Here is a 21093-nt window from a genome sequence, read left to right on the forward strand (position 1 = left end):
GAAACATGCATCCGACGTCGTAATGCACATTATAAAGTTCAGTGCTGACCACATATCAAATGAATGTTATTGTATATAAAGTTATCAAACTTATATAGATCCTTACAGATCAATACTGGAACACAATAATAAAGAGTTTCCAATAATAAGCTTCCACAGCTAATATCACAATGCCATCACTTCCAGCAAACAGAAAACCTCATTAACCACGTAACTTTAACGTCCTCGTAATTGCACTTAATTTAGTTTTTCTGCGCTGACTGTGTTTATTAATTTTAACGCCTCAACAAACAAAATGTGACTTTAATGGCACCGTTTGCTTGTTGATGCAGCGTGTTTTCTGTTTCCTGAAGTTGTAATGCTCATATAACCATGTCAAAAGTGTTTAATAAAAAACAAAGAAACAAAAAAAATAATAATTATAATAAACAATCGGGACAGAAAGAGACACGAGCTTTCTCACCGTTGTCAACAATACTATCAATAATCACATGACCTCCTACCTCACCGTACAAAGCTAGAATAACACCAGTCTCCGACTCAGTCTCTGGCTTTCCACCATCTGACGAAAAAGAACGTTTTCTAAAACCCCTGAATTTGCGATTAAGATCACTGACCTGACGAATTCAGCACAATCCGTTTCATTTCTCTAATGATTCATATCTCCCTTAGAAAACAGAATGAATGTCTTCTTATTGCTGCCGAGTTTAAAACAAGCCATCCGCTGTTCTTCCTTAAGGAGTGAGAACAATAAAACACAAACTAAACGCTAAGCTAGGATTCTCTCTGGAAAAACAACACCAACAAAAAAGGCACTAATGGTCAGAATGAGGATCATGAACGGAAAACGGACCGAACTTGAGGGTTAGGTAGAGATCTCGGGGATTCTGATCGGGCGCTGTACCGACGCTTGGCACAATAGAGTTAAGAGAGAATTACAGCATTCCAATTTGGAATTAATTTAATGCTCTTGTGCAGAATGCAGGAGGTCAGTGATCCGTGTAAAGGTGCTTGAAATCAATAAAAGAAGAACCAGTAACACTTAACAATAAAGGTACGTTAACGTCATCAACAATGTTTTACACACTTAGCTCATCCAGGTTTAGGGATGCACTGATATGAATATTTTGGCCGATACCGATAACCGATAATTCTTTATATTTCAAAGCCGATAACCGATATATCGGCCGATAAATATAAACCCAATTTTTTATATAATTTTTGAGAGCCTGATTACTAAAACAAAAGCCTCACCATTAAATCCATGTCTCAAACACAATTATAATCTTCTCATGATCATTTTATGTAGCCGATATGACAGACTACTGTATTTTTACCTTTTTTGAAGTGATTCCAATCATATTTCAAGCAATTCATAACCATCATGTTGAATGGTGAGCATCTGAAGTGTCTCAACTGGAGGAAATAATACATCGGTTTTTATATATCGGACAAATTTTCTTATCGGGCCGATAACGATAACATTAAAAATGAACCGATATCGGCCGATACCGATATATCGTGCATCCCTATCCAGGGTAATATTTGGATATACTGTTGTTCACATGTTTGTTCATAATACAAGAAACTTAAAAATGTATTCATACATGAAGAAATGACCCTAGATTAATAAATGCTGTATTTGTCATTCTTATTTGAACCTTTTTTGTGAGGCGTTACACAAAAAAAGTCCATTCAGTTTATCATCAATTTGCTGGTTTTACTTCCGATCAGATTAGGCCACAACGTAATGCTTTTATTTGTTCACTTTGAACCATTCCTATAAAGAGAAAATAATAATAGGAAATAATAATAATAAACAGATAAAATCCCAGCATCGGACCGCCTGTGGTTGCGTTTAAACCATGGCAGTAAAACGAATGCGGGAAGCGAAACATTTCAGTAAATCACAGGAATAATCCGACAGACTCATTTCATAAAGACAGTGTAAAATAAGTGAACCGACGCGTGAACCAGAACACCCCCAAACTATATCATAAAAAGCAATATAAGCTTATATCAAAAGAGCAGAGGTTATAAAATCTCAAAACTGATGAATGTTTTGAGGAAAAGAACATCAGCTCATTTTCTTTTCTTTTGACTCCAATCAAAAGCATTAAAGTTTTCAGGACTTTGTGAGCTCTGGCTTCCCTGAATGTACTCGTTTGCATGAGCTTACAAATGTGAAACTACACTTAAAAGACATCCAGTGTTTCTCTCACAAGTCCAAGAAACGTTACTCTGGATTTGTAGGCAGTGGAGGAGTGTGTCGTTCCCAGGCTCAACGTTACTGCAAATTAAACACAGAGAAATAAAAGCAGTTAGCGTGACGGCTAAGTTTACGTACACAGCGTCTGCTTCTGCTCAACGGGAGCCCGGTGTTAGTCACCCCAAACTGAAGTTAGTGTGGAAGATCAGCAGAAAGCCAGAGTTCCTCACAGCACTGAAAACCCAAGCCCAGCATGCAGTTTGTGCTAATGCTTGAAGAGAGTCAAAATAGAAATAAAATAAAAACCTAACTCCTCTTGGAGAGCCGAAGACCAACTCTCAAATCACTTAAATGGTGGTTTTGGTAACGCTTTACTTCAAGCCTTTACATTTAATGCATTATAAAAGTATTTTATACTTTATTTTTTATGGTCTGTAAATACAGTTATAATACTTAGTTACACCTTTAGAAAGTATAATGCATTAAATCACATGACAAACAACCAATTTCAGAATCTGCAAATATTATAATGCATTTTAACTTTGGTTACAATTATTTATGAATGCCTTTATAATGCAATATACATGAAGGCTTTAAGTGAAGTGTTACTGTGATTTTTTTAATTGTTATTTAATTGTTTGCATCATTGATCATTATTGTCCTGTGTATCACGCGCTGTAGAAATAAATGTGACGGTGATTAAAACTGATTCAATGACTCGTATAAATAATGTAATAATGAACGACTTTTTTGTAAGACATGCCAGACAAGTGAGACGTTTGTGTTTTTCTGTGGCGGTTCAAATAAATGTAAAGAAATGATTAATAATCTAGGGAGGCACGTTGACAACATACGAGTTTTGCGTTTTAACACTGCTGTCAATTTGAAGATCCTAAAATGTGCGCTGGCCCTTTAAATACAGCGATTCACAATGTAGATTATGAACTTTCGTTTCAGTTTTTACTGTCGACCTCTTCATCTCTCGCACATCGCAAACACAAACGAGTGAATGCCTTCTATATGGAGATGAGTTTCATTTCATTCATAACCTACTGACAGATTCCCAATGCAAAGGTAGAGTACCAGTAGGAGAATATGATCATACTATCAAAAGCATGAACCCTATTCGCCACTGATTTAGCATAAATGTCTTTCTTCCGCCAGAAAACCAGCCTGAAATATTCAGTTTGCCGCGTCAGAAGACAGAAACGACAGATAAGGCCTCGCTAATGTTCATCTGCAATGTAGAAACACAAACAGCCTTGCATTATGACATCACTATGAGCATGTGACAAGCCCTTCACCGCGAAAAGCCGCGCGTCAAGTAAACGTAATCAAGTCTACGACATGTTAAAGCTTTCAGAAACAGATCTGCAGCCACTGACATCTACGAAAAAGCAAGCCAGAAGCCCATTGGCTGATTTATGTGTATGTACGCTTGTCGTTCCCGCCTGCCTCATGAGTGACATCGCTGAAAACGCTCACTCTCCAACCCGTCGTGTTGATGCTATTTTAAATTCTCGCAAAAAAAAAAAAATGGCACAATTCAATGGGTTTTCCTGCATGTCAACGAGACAGGAGGAGGTTTGCATATCGTTTGCTCGGGCTTGTAAACACGAGTCACCTGATTGGACGGGCTGCTGATTTCAGAGGCAGGAGAGAGATGGACAGAAGAAAAAGGGCAAATAGCTATTGACTTGTGACGCCATCACAATTCAACATGGCTAGCTCTCCCTAGCACGTCTAATCTAGAAACGCGCTGTGCAATTCGGTTTGAAACACACTTGGACTAAACGTTACATCATTCTGCCCCTAAGCTAGCTCTACAACATGCACCTGGCTACGAGAACGCTAGCAGCGCTAAACACACGGACACATCGTATGGGTTAGCGGAGAGCAAGCAAGAGCGCGCGAGTGGAGCTTTATACATGAGCCGCGGCTTCAGTCGCAGTAGATCTTGTACTTCTCGCTGCAGAACACGAGTGGCGCTCCCAGATCGGCGCGAGCCCCGACGGGGAGACTTACGTCGGACGGGGTGGATTTAGCGCGCGAGTAGCCGGTTTTAGCGCGTCCGCGGCGGACATGCTCGTGGTCGACCTCCAGGTCCTCCAGGCGCTGTGTTAGCGCTAGCTTCTGCTGGATAGCCATACGCAGGAGAGAGTTCAGCGTCTTCTTCTCGTCCTCCGCCGCCGCTAGCTGTCTCTGCATCTCATCCAGCTGAGTCACGTACTCGTCACAGCTGACAGACAAACAAAGAAAAAAACAACATCAAATCACAGGTCTTAAAATACTATGTACTAACATTTTATTTAAAGAGGACCTGTGATGCTTTCCTCCATCTGTGTTTAGTGTGTGATGTTGATGTTTGATCATGAAAAGCTCCAGTTCTTCTCTATATCAGTGTCAGTGTTTCTGAACTCCTGAAACGCCTCCAGTGTAGTCTTGAGTTTCTTCCAGGAACGAACACGTCACAATATTCCTCATTATAATAATTCATACGCAGAATAAAGGGGCGGGGCCTGGTTGAGTTAGTCAGTAGTGTGTTAAACTGGCGGTTATGGTAAGGGGCGGGACATTTCCCAAACACACTCGAAGCGCTCGACCAATCACAACACACTGCTCCAGCTGACCAATCAGAGCTGCGACTCTCGTTCAGCTCATGCTGAATTAAGACGCGTTCAGTTTTTAACTGCAGTGTCTGTTCTCTAACTGAACTAAATGATTTGTATTACCATAAAAGAAATGGTTCAGCCGCAACACCGGCCTCATCTTGTCCACAGTCAACACCGACTGTCACAGCAAGCCTAGCACATGCGTGATTTACATAGTTTTATATTATTTTTAAATAGAAGTACAGTGTTAATGTGAGCATGTGTCATTAATATGACTGGTCATTCACATTTCAAATTGAGAGGAATTCCTTATAAAGATTTAATTAATTTGCTATTGAAACGAACATTACAATTTGTATACTTCTGATTGTTTGTCGATATGTTTGTAATCGTGCTAGTCTTTTGGCTTGCTGTACAGTAAATCTTAAGCAATGTGCCTCTTTTATTCAACAGGATTCAAGTATTTATATTTTTAAAAGGCGAGTCAAGATATATTTTTCTCTTGTTTTGAGTATATTGATAATATTCAATATTTTTTGCCATTTTATTGATAGTGTTTTAGTGTTTATGCTGATTTGTGAAGCACTTTAAGCCGCATTTTAAGTATAACAAGTGCAATCCAAAGACAGTTAGTTGGAAATGATAGTTTTAAAAGGTTAAGCATTAATATGTTCTCTCACACACACACTCCTCACCTAGGGCTGTATGGATTAGTCATGTTCGTTTTGTGTGGTTTTTGAAGCGTCAACTTTGAGGGTCCCATTCACTTACATGATATGGACTCTCAGAGAGATTATTTTTATTAAAACATCTCTGTTTGTGTTCCACAGAAGAAAGTCAGTCATATATATCTTGGACGGCATGAGGATTAGAAAATGATGGGTGGAGGTTCCCTTCAATGCAAAAGGCTATTCTCAAATACAGCAACAGTCAACGTGTCTCAGCAGAACATACGACACCAGGCCAATTTTGTTCAAAGACCAATTTAGCTTTCTTCATCCATAAATAATGTGATTTCAACAGCTGTCGATCTTAATGAGAGATGAATAAGCGTGAGGTTAAAGCATTAACAGACAGAACGATTAAAGAGCCACACCTTCATCAAACTGCAGGTTTAACTACACCTGAGAGCATGTCGACACACGCTGAACGCAACAGAACACAATAATCACTGAGGAACACGTGTACCGCCCTACAGTCATCAGAAACACACACACACAACGGGTGATTTTCCCATGGGTGTGATCATCAATCCTTCTCAGAACACCAGACGTGAGAATCTGAGGGGTCAAATGTCAAACAGAACTTTGAAAAGTACTTGATCTGATGATATGAGCTGTGATCATATGATTTTAGACTGATGGTGAAGATGAGCAGTGTCTCAATATTGAAGGGAGGATCGAAAGGGACATCACAACACAACTTTTGCCTCAAGTTGTGGGGGCAAAAGCCCCAATTTTGCATGCAGTTTCAGGGCCAAAAGTTAGATAGCGCAGCTTTACTGTTTGTTATAATCGCTGAGACTCATTTCTCAACACTTGGCTCACTTTTTGAAATCTCTCCACACAGTGAACACATCAGCAGTCTATGTGAGCTGAACTGTGGATCATTTATCATTGCTTTGGCAACAAAATGCATTCATAACGACATCTTTCAAATGGCAATAATTCATTTCTCGCTCAGACAGAATCATCATTAAAACTATTTACCAACAGACTCTCTTCAAAACTGTTCAACTTAAAGTCACCATGAAATCAAAATGGACAATCCTTTTTTTTTTTGGGAATATCGCAGTGTTTCTTCTAAATGATTTACAGGTGCACATCATTATTGAGTTATTAATCTTGAATTAGAAAATCTTCCTCTTGCAGCTTCTCTTCTCTGATGACCTACATTTGTTCTTCCAGAAGCGTTTCACTCAGATAAACGACACGATAGAGAAGATGAAAAGACTAGCGCAACTTCCATTTCATGCCGACTGACTAAACACAAAACAAAACTGAAGACGACAGCAATTTGCTACATTTCTACAGTAATACCAGACTGAAATATACTCCTAAAAATCTACAATATGAAATCCTATCACAACAATTAGATGAACACCTACACAGGTGTTAGTCTTTCAATCTCATTAGCATCTATACCAAAGTGGAAACTTGAGAATAATTGTGTGCTGTACTGTAAACATGGATCATGTGACATTTACTGCAGGGAATCATAAACATGTCAATCTTGTTATATCATGATCTTATAATGCTGCCTGTTGTGAGTGGTTTTCTGAGTGATAGAATGTGTTTGTTGGGTGAAACCTTTGCTAGTGTTCTGGAAAAATGAGCATATTATAGTTTTGGTAGTTTTAGTGTGTTTTGGATGTAAAATGTTCTGCTTTTGAAGCTGAAGGGTGATTAGAAGAACTGTGTGAAGAGTTTTGAAAAAGTAACATATGCATTGAAAAATGTTGCCTAGTGAGTGTTAAAAAAAAGAAAGAAGTCTAGACAAACTAGACTAGCCTAATTGTATTGTGCCTGAGATTACCCGAGGGTGAGGCTGAGGTCTCAGGCACATAAAGACACAACGCCTCACAATAGAGATCAGTGCAGCTTCATTAGCGATCGGCCCCTGGGAACCATCGCTCTGAACGCAGGGGTCAGGATTTTCCCGGGAAAAGAGGCCAGGGGTCACGTGTGAACCATCTGCGTCTGCACGAGTGTGTGTGTGTGTGTGTGAGGGTGTGAAGGAGGCGTGCCGGTGTTGTTGAGAAATATGTCTCGACACGCATTCACCTTAACAGCTTTACAGCAACACACGAATGAAGATCACACACAAAACATCCTACAATAGCTGCTATTTTCTTATGCAAAACACAATTCAGTAACACTTTACTATAAGGTTCATCAGCTAATGTATTAACTAACATCAACTAACAATGATCAATATATTTGTTTAAGTATTTATTGATCTTTGTTAATGTTAGTTAATATAATTACAGCTGTTCATTGTGTGTTCATGTTAGTTCACAGTGCAATAACTAATGTTAACAAATACAACCTTTGATTTTAATAATGCATTAGTAAATGTTGTGATTAATATTAACTAAGATGAATAAATGCTGTAGAAGTATTGATCATTATTAGTTCATATTAACTCATATTAACTAATGAACTTTATTGTGATTTTGCGGTGCGAGAGCGAGCGGCTTTAGAGATGCTGGAGACTGTGGGAAAGAGAGCTCAGCCCCCCCGCCGGACGAGCTCATTAGCATATTAATACCCCACTGAGCGCTGAAGGGGCCGTAGAGGCTGAAGAGGCTGATGGGAAATCTTCACGCTGAATGTGCTGTTAAAGGAGGGTTTCATCGGTGTTTGTTCATTCATAGCATGTGTGAACGTGAACATGGGAACAGAAACACAGTTGTGTTCACTCGCTGAAGTGTCAGTGGGAACACAAGAAAGAATGAGAAGTATATATATATATTCGTCGGAGGTTTGCCAGAGTCTTGGTAATTAATGAGAAACATTGTGATTTGAAAATGTACAAACTATTTGACATTATAAAATATATGTACAGTCAAACCAAAACTTATTCAGACACCAGATATAGTTTTTGATATTTTTTCACTAGTGTGTGCAGGACACTATAGTTCATTTCTGTAAGTGCGGAGAGCAGAATAAAGTGAACTGTGACATATTATACCAAAAAATTCTTCATACAGCGACTGCCAGTAAAATCTATAACAATTTGGGACCAGAAATGATTCAGACACTTTGAGCTGATCATGTTTTGCTGAAGTGTTTTTCTTTAATTGCTAATGCTCTTTTTACACACAGACTGAACACAATGAAGCATTGCTTGGTGATTGGTTGAGCTAAACTGGTATTATCTAATTGTGTAGTTAAATTTAACAGCTGACAGATATTCAACATAATTCATGTGTGAGACAGTCTAACAGAAGATGGACAAAACCAGTCAAATATCAGCTGAGTTCTGCTCATATTTATTACCATTTTCTAAACTATAGCGAATAGACTGTGATAATGTGAGAAATGTTGAAGGTGTCTGAATACATTCTGGGTTTGACTGTATATGGTAGTATTTTTTGTCCTGCCTTTATTTTCAAATCCATTTTTTGTTAAATAAATCTTAGCTACTAGACAGCAGCACTTTCTCAATATAGAATATCTAGACAGAAAGCATTAAGGAAATAAAAGAGAAATAAACAAAGACCCCGCGTGTCATTCGCCCGTCCTGAGTTCAGCACAGAGAAGCCACTGATGGGGTTTAAGTGATTCTGCAGCATATGACGTCACGGCTTTGAGAAGACTTCGCTGTAGATTTACTCTGACACGCATGTGCAATGAAGATTTACTGGTTCCCATCACTAGCCGCGTTTCCATTACCCTTCAAATTGCGCAAATTGAAATTGCGAATTGAAAATACGCCCAATGGAAACACGTCAATTTCGCAAAAACTCCCATATATCGCAAAAAAGGTTAAAAAAAAATAATATTTCGCAAAACTGCAATGGAAACAGTTTTTGTGCATTTAGTCACCTGACGTAGATGACGCGGTGTGTTTGGACAGAATACGAGACAGAGTTCTTTATTAAATTCATAAAAGACAGAAGAATTACAGGAATAATGGATTCTAAACCTCAAAGAAATGCCACGATCAAGACCTGGAAGCAGAACTGAGGGAGAAACACCCAGAAACACCTCATATGAGCCGCTCACAGTATAAGGGTCTTTCCTTGCCAATAATGATTGGATAACACACACACGTCTCCTTTGATGAATAATAATGGCTAGTGCAGTGGCTGGGATTTACATAATCCTCCCAACATCCATCGCCATGATCTCTGGAATGATTATCACGAGTGGAAAAAAAATTACGGTTCATGGAAACGCCGTCATTTCGCAAAAGTTTTTTGTCGACATAAAAAAAAAAAAACGCAAAAGTTTTGCGCAAATCTGTAATGGAAACGCACCTACTGAGAGTCTGTTCTCACAAGCTATCGGCATAAAATATCTTAATCTGGTCAAAACCGGCAGCTTACACAGGAGTCGTCCATCTGGACTACAGTGAACATTACCAGCCAGTTTGTTTTTCATACAGAGAAAATCTCATTTACTTACAAACGCTTGAATATCTTTCATTTATTTTGATAATAACCTTCCATGCATTACAATTACGATAACACTTTCCAGTATTACGGGCTCTACCATTTGTTTAAGGCTGGAATAGACTTTATCAGGGTAATGATATTTAATATTGGAATAGCCATATTTAATATTTGACAGGAGTGAAAATGGATTGTATTGTTGTGACTCTTGGCAACTTGCATGGACTCGTTCTGATAGGTCAAAAGTTGTGTAGTGCATATCAGCCTTTATTCAGGGTCACTGTGTTTACAGGGAATATTCACGACAACCGTGAGAATAGAGAAGCTTGACTTGGGTTATTCCTGTAAACAGACCTACCAAATTGCGCTTAAATGGTCAAATACACACAAATGTATGTGCAAAATGATCGCCTTGATGAGTGTGCACATAAACACACAGTTGGGTTTGTCGTTAGTGAACGTCAACAGTTGTGTAACTGCATGCGTTCATTATAAAACTGTGGCGAGAGTAAGGGAATGTTGTGTCATTCTTGTTAGCGATCTATGCCAGTTTTTATACTTTTTTGTATTTATAGTTTCTAAACGTGTTTATGCTGAAGTTTTTCATAATGATTAACAATGGTAGTGATGTTTTTATCTTTGGTCTATGATCTACAAACAGTTAAAAGTCTGGATAGTATTACAGGCAAACAATCAATTTCAGAAGGGAAAGTAGAATGAAGGATCTTCTGTATGCTCTAATACTCTTTGAGAGATGATCAATATGACAAAAAGGTCATAATATTTCAATTTTGCCCAATAAAAAGATGGAGTTTTATTTTTTTACTGTTGTTAATCGATCCATTTCTGCATCCAAACTCAAACTCAGTGCTTCACTGATGAAAATGTATTTCACTGGGACAAAATATGCAATATTATTGGTAACTGCTCTTATCATGACTGTTATTAGTTTTAGAGTTTTAGACTGTTATTAGATCCTGGTGTTGTTCTGTTGATCATAACTGTGATAATACTGTGTGAGAATAGAGGAGGAGATACAAGAGCGTGTCATAAAACCAAATAGACTCTTTTGCTGATGTGTGTGTGTTATAAATGTGTGGTGGTGTGTGTCTCATACCGAGTGGCAAACATGGCCCTGAGTGAGGAGAAAGTGGCCGCGTCCTCTTTAAGGGCTTTGAGCTCGTTGCGAAGCTTCATCATGGTTTCGGTCACCATGGCCTTTTCATTCTCATATTTGCTCTTCAGGTTGGCCAACGCCACCTCAGCGGTCTGAAAAACACACACACACAGGCAATCGAATCGTGAAATGTGTGTCAATGCCAGTAATAAACACAACAGTAGCAAACAACACAGAAGATTTGCTGTGCTTCTGCCATAAAACTTCATATCAGCTGTTTGTCTTGTAGTTTGTTGAAAGTATGCCGTTTGAGTCAGGTGGTCTAAAGTCAGAAAGCCTCTTTAAAGAGTCAAACACAAAACACAACATTAGAGGTCCTGGTTGACAGCCGTTCATTTGAAACAAACACAAAGACAGGCAGTGCTTTAAAGGATTAGTTCACTTCAGAATGAACATTTCCTGATAGTTTACTCTCCCCCTCGTCATCCAAGATGTTCATGTCTTTCTTTCTTCAGTCGAAAAGAAATTAAGATTTTTGAGGAAAACATTCCAGGATGTTCCTCCATATAGTGACTTCAAAGGGGTCCAACGGGTTGAAGGTCCAGATGTGAGTTTCAGTGCAGCTTCAAAGTCTCGACACGATCCAGCCGAGGAATAAGAGTCTTATCTAGACAAACCAGTGGACATTTTATAACAGAATAAACATTTATATACTTTTTAACCACAAATGATCATCTTGCACTAGCTGTGATGCGACACACGTTACGTAATCACGTTGAAAGGTCACGCGTGTTCCGGTTCAGAAATGTAGAGCAGAGCGAAAAAACTCCCTCTCAATTTCTCCTCCAACTTCAAAATCGTCCAACATCGTTGGTTTACCTTTTATTAAATTTTTTTTTGTAAATGCCTTTTAACTCAGTCTTTGCAGGTTCACTTTGTAAACACTAGGTCATTACTTCCACCTACGTCACACTTGACCTTTCAACATGATTGCGTAATGTGTGGCGCATCACAGCTGTGCAAGAGAAGCATTTGTGGTTAAAAAGTATATAAATGTTTATTTCTGTTATAAAATGTCGGCTGGTTTGTCTAGATAAGACTCTTATTCCTCGGCTGGATCGTGTCGAGACTTTGAAGCTGCACTGAAACTCACATCTGGACCTTCGACCCGTTGGACCCCATTGAAGGCACTATATGGAGGAACATCCTGGAATGTTTTCCTCAAAAATCTTAATTTCTTTTCCACTGAAGAAAGAGAGACATGAACATCTTGGATGACGTGGAGGAGAGTAAACTATCAGGACATTTTAATTCTGAACAGTGAACTAATCCTTTAAGCCTTCGAATGACACCTAATTTAGGATGATTATTAAAATATTTGAGCCGATAAAGCATTCCAAGTGTCCCGCTTGACAACAAACAGGCTACGCCCCACTGATGCAATGGCGAGGGTGAACAACTGACCTGTTTGTTGGCCTTTAGGACGGTTCTCAGTGTGGCAATCTGCTCTCTCTTGGTGCTGAGGAGTGATTTGAGCTTGAGGATCTCCTCCACGCTGGCCTCCTGCTCGCGATCAGCCCCGAGACCCAGCTCCAGAGAAGCCATGCGCTGGCGAGAGAGCTCAGTGGTGCGGTCCACGGCTAGCTGGAGGTGTCGGATCTGGTCCCGGATGATGGCCACCAGGTTATAGATGTTCATGGGCTCTTTACGGGGATCAGCCACTGGAGATGACGCTCCATCACTGGTCTCGGCGCTGGGAAAGAGTCCACGGGTCAGCAGGATTGGAGATCGGCGTCCACGACCATCAGGACTGCACCAACCTGTAGTCTGTGTGCCGTTTATCCCGGCTTTACCTTATAGATAGATAGATTGTTTTATTTAATGACATGTCAGTATCTATGGCTATTTTCATGGCAAAAATTCAATTACAAAAATACAAATATCATATAAATACAATAAAACCAAGCAAAGAAACACAACAAGTCATCTTGATACATTTGTTTTAAATTAACATATGATAAAAAAAATCCAAAACCTTTTCAGGCATAATCTTATTAAATAAGTCCTTAAGTGAAATAACTTCATAAAAGTGCATTCTACTTGTATTATTCCCAGGACAGTCCAATAAAATTAGGGATGCACTGATATGAACATTTTGGCCGATACCGATAACCGATAATTCTTTATATTTGAAAGCCGATAACCGATATTTTGGCCGATAAATCTAAACCCAAATTTTTATATAATTTTTGAGAGCCTGATTACTAAAACAAAAGCCTCACCATTAAATCAACGTCTCAAACACAATTATAATGATGTTCTCATGATAATGTTATGTAGCCGATAGGACAGACTTGTATCACTTTACTGTATTTTCCTTTTTTGAAGTGATCCCAATCATATTTCAAGCAGTTTAAAACCATCATGTTGAACGGTGAGCATCTGAAGCGTCTCAGCTGGAGGAAACAATACATTATTGATCGGCTTTAATATATCGGACACATTTTCTTATCGGGCCGAATCCGATAACGATAACATTAAAAATGAACCGATATCAGCCGATACCGATATGGTGGCCGATATATCGTGCATCCCTAAATAAAATGTTTAACAGAGAGGGGAATCTTACAAGACATGCATAGAGTTGGGTCTTCACCTTTAAGCAAAAAAGCCAAACATGTATGACTTATACGACATCTGGTGAATGCCACTAGATCAGATCTAGTTTTAAGAGTGATTAAAAGTCTGTTTGAAATTTCCAGATGAATTTCATTTGGCTTATTATTCTTGCACGTGTTCCACTCCTCTGGCCACTTATCCAGTATATACTGATTAATAATAGGTCTGATATCTGAGGGAGGAGGTTACCTTCGCGGTAGAAGTCGAGCATGATGCGGTTAGGCGTTTCGTTGTTGCACATGCAGACGTGATGGTACAGGTTGGCTAGTTCCTCGCTGAAGGTGGCGAGCTCGTCCTGGGCGATGTTAAGGCTGCCCTGGGATTCGCCTGCCACTTCACTGGCCTGCCGAAGCTCTTTCTCCACGCGCTCCAGATGCTCGCGGTCGACTCGACTGCTGCGCTCCAGAGACGAGAGCTGAGCGCTCAGAGACGAGACCCGGCTCTCCAGCTGCGCCTGCTCCTCCTTATACTGTGATTGACAGGCCGAATGCTCCGCCTTTAACGTTTTGAGCTCCTCCTTCAGTTGACTTGCCTCGGACACTGCGACCTATGGTTTCAAACAAATTACATTTTAAGTTAGTTAAGTTAATCACTTTATTCATCCCACAGGTAGGGTTGGGAATCGAAAATCTGAGGTCAGGAATCGGATAATTGTTATAAAATAAAAATTTCGATTCCTCATATCGATTCCTTTGTGAGCATTTCAATATGACTTTAAGAAAAAGTGATTTTATTATGATTTTAAAATATTCGAATTGCAAGTTTCCAGAGCTACAGGCGTGTGTAACTCTATTGGGCAGCTCTTAAAGTGACAGCAGCCTAATATTCCTGCTGCGTCTCTATAATAACACTAATCTAACAACAAAAGAAAAAGAAAATTCACTCGTTCTTGACTGAATAACTTTTGTAACTATATTTGTAATGTATATTTTATTTATAAAGTGCAGTGTTATTTTACATTTGATTAGTTTCTGAACCTGAAAAATCTTAAAACACGGTTTTATTTTTACAGTGGGTCTATGCGCACGGGTAATTTTTCCGGACCTTTTTACTGAAGGTAAAAGTCGGCGTAATCTTTACTGACATTGTCCGTCATGATCACTGAGATGCACATTCAGACGAGACTAAAATCACAGAGAAGCTCTGGTGGTGATTATTACTTTACACCACCTCTCCATGTTACACTAGTCCCGTCCGAATAGGGCTTTAAGTGTTCGCTTTGGACAAAGACGTCTGCTAAATGACTAAATGTACTTAAAAATGTAAAAGAAAGAACTAAACTCTATACCTTGTACTTGCACTCCAGGATCTCGGGGCCGTTGATGTCCACCTCGTAGTATTCGCTGTCCTCGTGGCTGTCGCGCTCCTTCTCGTTGTCCAGCGCGGACTGGCGCTCTTTGCTGGCCTGGAGTTTGCGCATGGCACTGATGTTCTCCGAGAGCCGGCTGACCTTCTCGTGTTGCTCCGAGAGCGCTCCACGAGCCTGTTCCAGATGCTTCTGAGACTCCTGCAGTGTGGACAGCAGCGTCACCTTCTCACGCTCAACCTGAAACACACACACGACATACGCTTCAGGAACGACAGAGAAGAGTCTCTTCATTACCGGCACACAATCATTGTGATCCCACAAACTCAATGTTTTTCACTCGGCTGACACTGTCGCTGTCCGCTCTGCTGACAACACAACCCACACTGAATCAGTGTTGATCGGCAAGGTCAGATTCATGTGCTAAAAGACGGACTTCTATGAAGAATTTCCCTGATTTGTTGATTATTTGGGATGGGATGAAGATTACGTGAGTTTTAACGCCAGTGTTGAGGAAAGTTCCTTTTAAAAGTAATGCATTACAATATTGCATTACTCACTAAATTAGATTACCTGGTTACTTTTAATGGAAAGTAATGTTACACGTTACTTTTTCTCGCTTTTTCCAGGCCTTGACTCCTTAATTGTTTTTTTTTGTCTGGAGCCCTGGTAATGCATTCAACAATTTAGCTTATAAAAAACACATGATTATATTCTGAGCACTTTGCTGAGCCATAGAGCGATGCATGTTATACAAAAAATCTCTTAAAGATTACAGGTTGTATTATCTACTGTACAACTCATTTTATTGAAACCAATGTTTGTTACTTTTGTATTTTTGTCTGTTCACTTGCAGGAATGAGTGCGAATGTCAAAGTGACAACATTTTGGAAAAGAGAGAATAGTAATTCAGTAGTTAAATGCTTTTTTAAAGTCCCCCTGTGGTGATAATCCAGTTTTTAATGTTGTTTATGTGTCTATGTGATGTTTTTAATATGCTTTAAGACAAAGCATGTGTAAGTTCATAAGTCGACACCATTGCTGAGTATTTCCTCCTTAAAACTGCAGTGAACCAAAGACAGTCTCAAACACACGCTTTGAAATCGCTGGTGTTTCTGACGTCACAAACTACCTTGTAACCAATCAGATCAACGTGTGATCGTCAACCAGTGGATCTCTGAGCTGAGTGAGTGAGTGGAGGCGGGGTTCATTTGCATATTCATAGAACCACGAATACTAAATGAGGCAAGGGTGTCGAGTTACAGTCAAGATATTTTAAGACACGAAGAATATTTTTTCAAGGAAAAAAACGCTTAAATATGTAATTTTGCTGATCAAAGATGAGTTGCAGATTGCAGATGCATTACTTTTCAATAAAGGTAACAACTATTAAAGTGATAGTTCACCCAAAAATGAAAATTACCCCATGATTTACTAGGTGTATATGACATTCTTCTTTCAGACGAACACAATCGGAGATACATTAAAAAAATGTCCTGGCTCTTCCAAGCCTTATAATGGGAGTCAATGGGTATATTTTTGTGGAAGTCCATCAAACCCTATCCATCCGTGATAAAAGTGCTCCACAGGCTCTGCGGGGGTTAATAAAGGCTTTCTGAAGCGAAGCGATGCGCTTGTGTAAGAAAAATCTGCATAATTAATACTTTATCGACTAAAATAACTAGCTTCCGGCAGACAGCCGTACGCATCGACTTACGCCAAAAGAGCAACACTTGAACTTGACGCACGACGTCGCCCAGCACTGTGTGTTTAAACCGCGAGAGGCGTCAAAGCTTACGCTACTCCTACATCTACATCACAGTGTTACTCTTTTGATGACTTGCGTACGGCTGTCTGCCGGAAGCTAGTTATTTTAGTCGATAAAGTATTAATTATGCAGATTTTTCTTACACAAGCGCATCGCTTCACTTCAGAAAGCCTTTATTAACCCCCGCAGAGCCTGTGGAGCCCTTTTATCATGGATGGATAGGGTTTGATGGACTTCCAAAAAAAAAAAAAAAAAAATTACCCATTGACTCCCATTAACATATACACCTAGGATGGCTTCAGGGTGAGTAAATCATGCACTTATTTAGAATTTTGGGTGAACTATCCCTTTAATGTGTACATTTCTAAAGTAATGCTTCTCGTTACATCAAAAAAGTAATCTGATTACGTAATGCATGTTAATTGTAATGTGCCGGTGGGCGAGTTTAATCAGAGGTGGTAAACTCTGCAAGAAAGTGGATCTCAAAGGCCAAAGTTGAAAACGTAACAAAAGTATCCTTCATTATTCAGTCGAAGCAGAACCTTCTTCAAAAGCACATTCGCTCTGAGCATTAGTTCCAGGACTCGCAGTGTAACCTGTCCTGACACGACTCACACCTGGGGAACTCTCAGTCTATAAAGCAGTATGAAGTTCTGGCTCAGTGCTGTGGCCTGCGGGTCACGGTTTAATTGTCTGTTTTGTTCATGTCAGTTACAGGGCGAATGTAATACAAAAACACCTTCAATCATTTATTCACATAATAACTTTTCTTATTTTCTTTAAGGCTTTATAAGCAAATACTGCACATGGTAGAAGTTTTCAATATGTGAATATTAAACATTTTAATAAACAATCCATCTCAATATTATATTACAGTATACAATATTCAATATTAATATCATAATTATGTTTTATTATTGATGTCTTTATAATTAATAAATTATTACTGTATGGAAAATAAAGGCATTACAGTATTATGCAACTGTAAACTATTCCTGTCCTAATATACTCAATGTCATGTGGAAGTTGCTGTTAAACCCACATGCCATCTCTAATGACGGACATTTACCCAGACTTTGATTTACTAAGATTGATTTAAAGAGAATTTGGGGTAAAAATATATGCATATATGTAACAGTTTTGTTCCTATAGTGTGTGGAGAGCCGTGACAGGACAACACACACACTAACAGATTCCCTTCACAAACAACCAGAGCTTATAAAATCATTTGTAATTAAAAATGTATGCAAAAATAGAAGCAATTGAGAAACATCATCTCAGCTGCTCTTTCATGGCGTCTGGAATGAATTTTGTGAATGACCAATAGGTCATGAGGGTTCAGTGCGGGTCTGATTACCATAACGGACAGAACCGTCTCAATGTGCAAACAATGGTCTCGTATTGTTCCTATGGTTCTGGCTCAACACACACCCGTACGCACGGAGAGGACACTTAGAATATAAAATAAACGTATATATACACTTTTTAAACACAATTGCTTGTATTGCACTAGCTGTGATGCGACACACATTACGTAATCACGTTGAAAGGTCAAGTGTGATGTAGGCGGAAGTAAAGACCTAGTGTTTAGAAAGTGAACGTGCAGAGACTCAGTCAAACAGCATTTACAGAAAATAAATAGATGGTAAAAAAACGATGTCGGACGATTTTGACGTTTTTCGCCCTACGTCACACACAACGTGAAGTCGTGGACGTGCAAGAGGAGCATTTGTGGTTCAAAAGTATAAATGTTTATTCTGTTATAAAATGTCCGCTGGATTGTCTAGATAAGACTCTTATTGCTCGGCTGGATCGTGTCGAGACTTTGAAGCTGCACTGAAACTCACATTTGGACCTTTGACCCGTTGGACCCCATTGAAGACACTATATGGAGAAACATCCTGGAGTGTTTTCCTCAAAAACCTTCATTTCTTTTCCACTGAAGAAAGAAAGACATGAACATCTTGGATGACGTGGAGGAGAGTAAACTATCAGGACGTTTTACTTCTGAAATCCTTTAAAAGGTCAGAGTTCGCAGGTTGACCTCCTGGCAGAAGGACGGCTGGTCGTGTCAGATTGGGTGGAGCACTAACTGCAACTTACACTAATAGGATTTAAGCAGTCCAGCTGTCAGCCAATCAAACACAGATCTGAACACACACTATAGGATGCATGATTTGGGAGAGAAAAAATCTAATTGTGATTTGAAATCTGTAACGTTTTCTGTGTTATATGCATTGTGGAAAGTAGGGATACAAAGGTATCGGTATCGGCTCCGATACTGCCATTCATGGTCGGATCGGGCATCGGTCAGAAGAGGCTGATCCAAATCCGACATTGTGTGTATACTATTCTGTGTTATTGTTAAGCCCCACAAACATTATAAAGCACCATTAAAGGTGCTGTATGTATTTTTTCTACTAAAATGAATCCTTTTTTTATTGCCTGTGTGTGAAGGGGTTGTAATCTCACATTAAAATGATCCACTTTGCGGGTTTTGCTATTACCTCGGAAAGCAAGTATTCTTATTTTTATGTGAAGGTGCCGGGTCGGATTTACCGCGAAATCCAGTGACGTTGACCTGCACGCGCGCTCCCGAGCCTCTCACCTCATCTAGCCTACTGACTTTGCACTCAACAGCGACGACACTGCAACTTATGACATGGACTTATGACTTATGCAACTTATGACATGTCTGATAACACTAATAAATGACCTGCTCCCAGCACAACACAGACTCCAACACACACTCCACATATTGATAAAAAACAACAAAAAAAGTTTTTTCTGCTGAAGCTCGTAAGGCCAGATGTGAATCGCATGACCTCCGGGTGAAAACATGGATCAACATCGGCAGGGCATTTGAATCATGGAGAAACCTTATCTACAAACCTAGAATGTAGAAAATGTGAAGTGGTGCTTGCAGTGGCAAAATTCGGCACGGTTGCTAGGGCTCCATACTTATCATGGTACGAGCATGGAGCATTAGTTCAACGTCAAGCTGATAAAAGTAGCCTGTTATTGTAACGTTGCAGTGGGAGTTTACCTGAGTTTCCAGCATGTTGTGTGATGCTTTCTCCGGTGTGTTGCGTCTCAGTCTGGCCGATACCCAGAGTGCTCGCTTGTATATTTATTGGTTGCAATCTGAAACATCACCGCTAGAGGCCGCTGAAAACTACATATAGCCCCTTTAAGTTTTCGTGCACTATATTATAAGTGTTCAGAAGCCATTCTATAGTATAATGTGAGGCAGAAATTAATATTTAAGTGTTAAATTCAAGTTCACGTAAACTCCTCCCTCCGCTGTGGCTGTCAGTCACTCTCCGTTCAGCGCGTCGCACTCGGTCAGACAGTCAACACAATGAAACTCTCCACGATGATTAAATGTTACTATTATTATACTTCATCTCTAGATAAGGGTCTATGGTTTCGCATAAAATAACTTTATCTTGCTGGACTTTATTGCTGTACCTTAATCATGTTACTTTCTACCGGGTGTCTGTTAGATCACAACACTGGAGTAGAGAGCGCAGTAATAGTTCTTCACGCGCACAGTAACTGCAATTCAAAACTGTTAAAAGAACATGCTGAATAAACTATTGCATCGATAGATACTGTATAATACACTACGCATCAATATGTCTTTCCTTTGTGCTTCGAACCTTTCGATGCGGACTCGACGTGCTGCGCGCTGAGACTCATGTTGCTTCAGGCGCATCATTCGCTCGGGATGGCATAAGCGCTGTGTGCCGCTCTGTATTGGAGCCTTTCATATCATAATACTTTTGCGCAATGAAAGATTATTAATAGCCGTTCTTGTTCTGTCCTATCTATCATATGTTGCTGCCTCGTTAAACAGCCGTGCTATACATTTAAAAACATGTCTTAATTTTATAGTATAATCTAAAAGTTTTTTTATCTTTTTGATTTTTTTTATCTTGTTTTTCATGAATGTATTTTAGAACAATACAAAGATTAATGTGTAACGTTTTACCAGATTTATCTTCTCGTTTTTGTTCCCCACTAAATAATGTTTTTTTCACTAAATGTTCAGATTTTATTAAATGATTGTGCACTCGTGATATTTCTAGAGTACATTTTTAAGTTCTTCCCGACCCCAAGCGTTCGACTGGTGTGTGTGTGAGGAGAGTACCTGCAGCAGCTGTTGCTTGAGCTTCTGGATCTCGGAGATGTTGAGCTCGTTCAGGAGGTTGTCCACGAGGCTGGAGGACGGCTGGAACAACTCTCCTTTCTTAGGCGTGGAAACACGGTTGTCGTCGTCG

At 39.5% G+C, this 21093-nt stretch overlaps 1 protein-coding gene across 2 annotated transcripts in view; it reads right to left on the reverse strand.

Moving 5' to 3' along the window:
• Positions 1-2099: 2099 nt before the first annotated feature.
• Positions 2100-21093, reverse strand: part of LOC311278774 (BICD cargo adaptor 2) — a 34738-nt gene continuing 15744 nt past the window's right edge. Inside the window, exons 5-11 of one of the 2 annotated variants that reach the window (XM_084389808.1) lie at positions 20964-21093; positions 15025-15282; positions 13926-14283; positions 12522-12910; positions 11058-11209; positions 4235-4448; positions 2100-2290 (exon numbers count right to left, since the gene is read on the reverse strand). The exon at positions 20964-21093 is cut by the window's right edge and continues 185 nt beyond it. In XM_084389808.1, the coding sequence (XP_084245934.1) occupies positions 2288-2290; positions 4235-4448; positions 11058-11209; positions 12522-12910; positions 13926-14283; positions 15025-15282; positions 20964-21093 (1504 nt within the window). In that variant the 3' untranslated portion in view covers positions 2100-2287. Of the gene's footprint in view, positions 2291-2849; positions 4449-11057; positions 11210-12521; positions 12911-13925; positions 14284-15024; positions 15283-20963 lie in introns of those variants that run through there. The other variant, XM_084389807.1, reaches the window with a different exon arrangement.

The sequence above is a fragment of the Rutilus rutilus genome, assembly GCF_951802725.1.
Source record: "Rutilus rutilus genome assembly, chromosome: 19".
Classification (NCBI taxonomy): Eukaryota; Metazoa; Chordata; class Actinopteri; order Cypriniformes; family Leuciscidae; genus Rutilus; species Rutilus rutilus.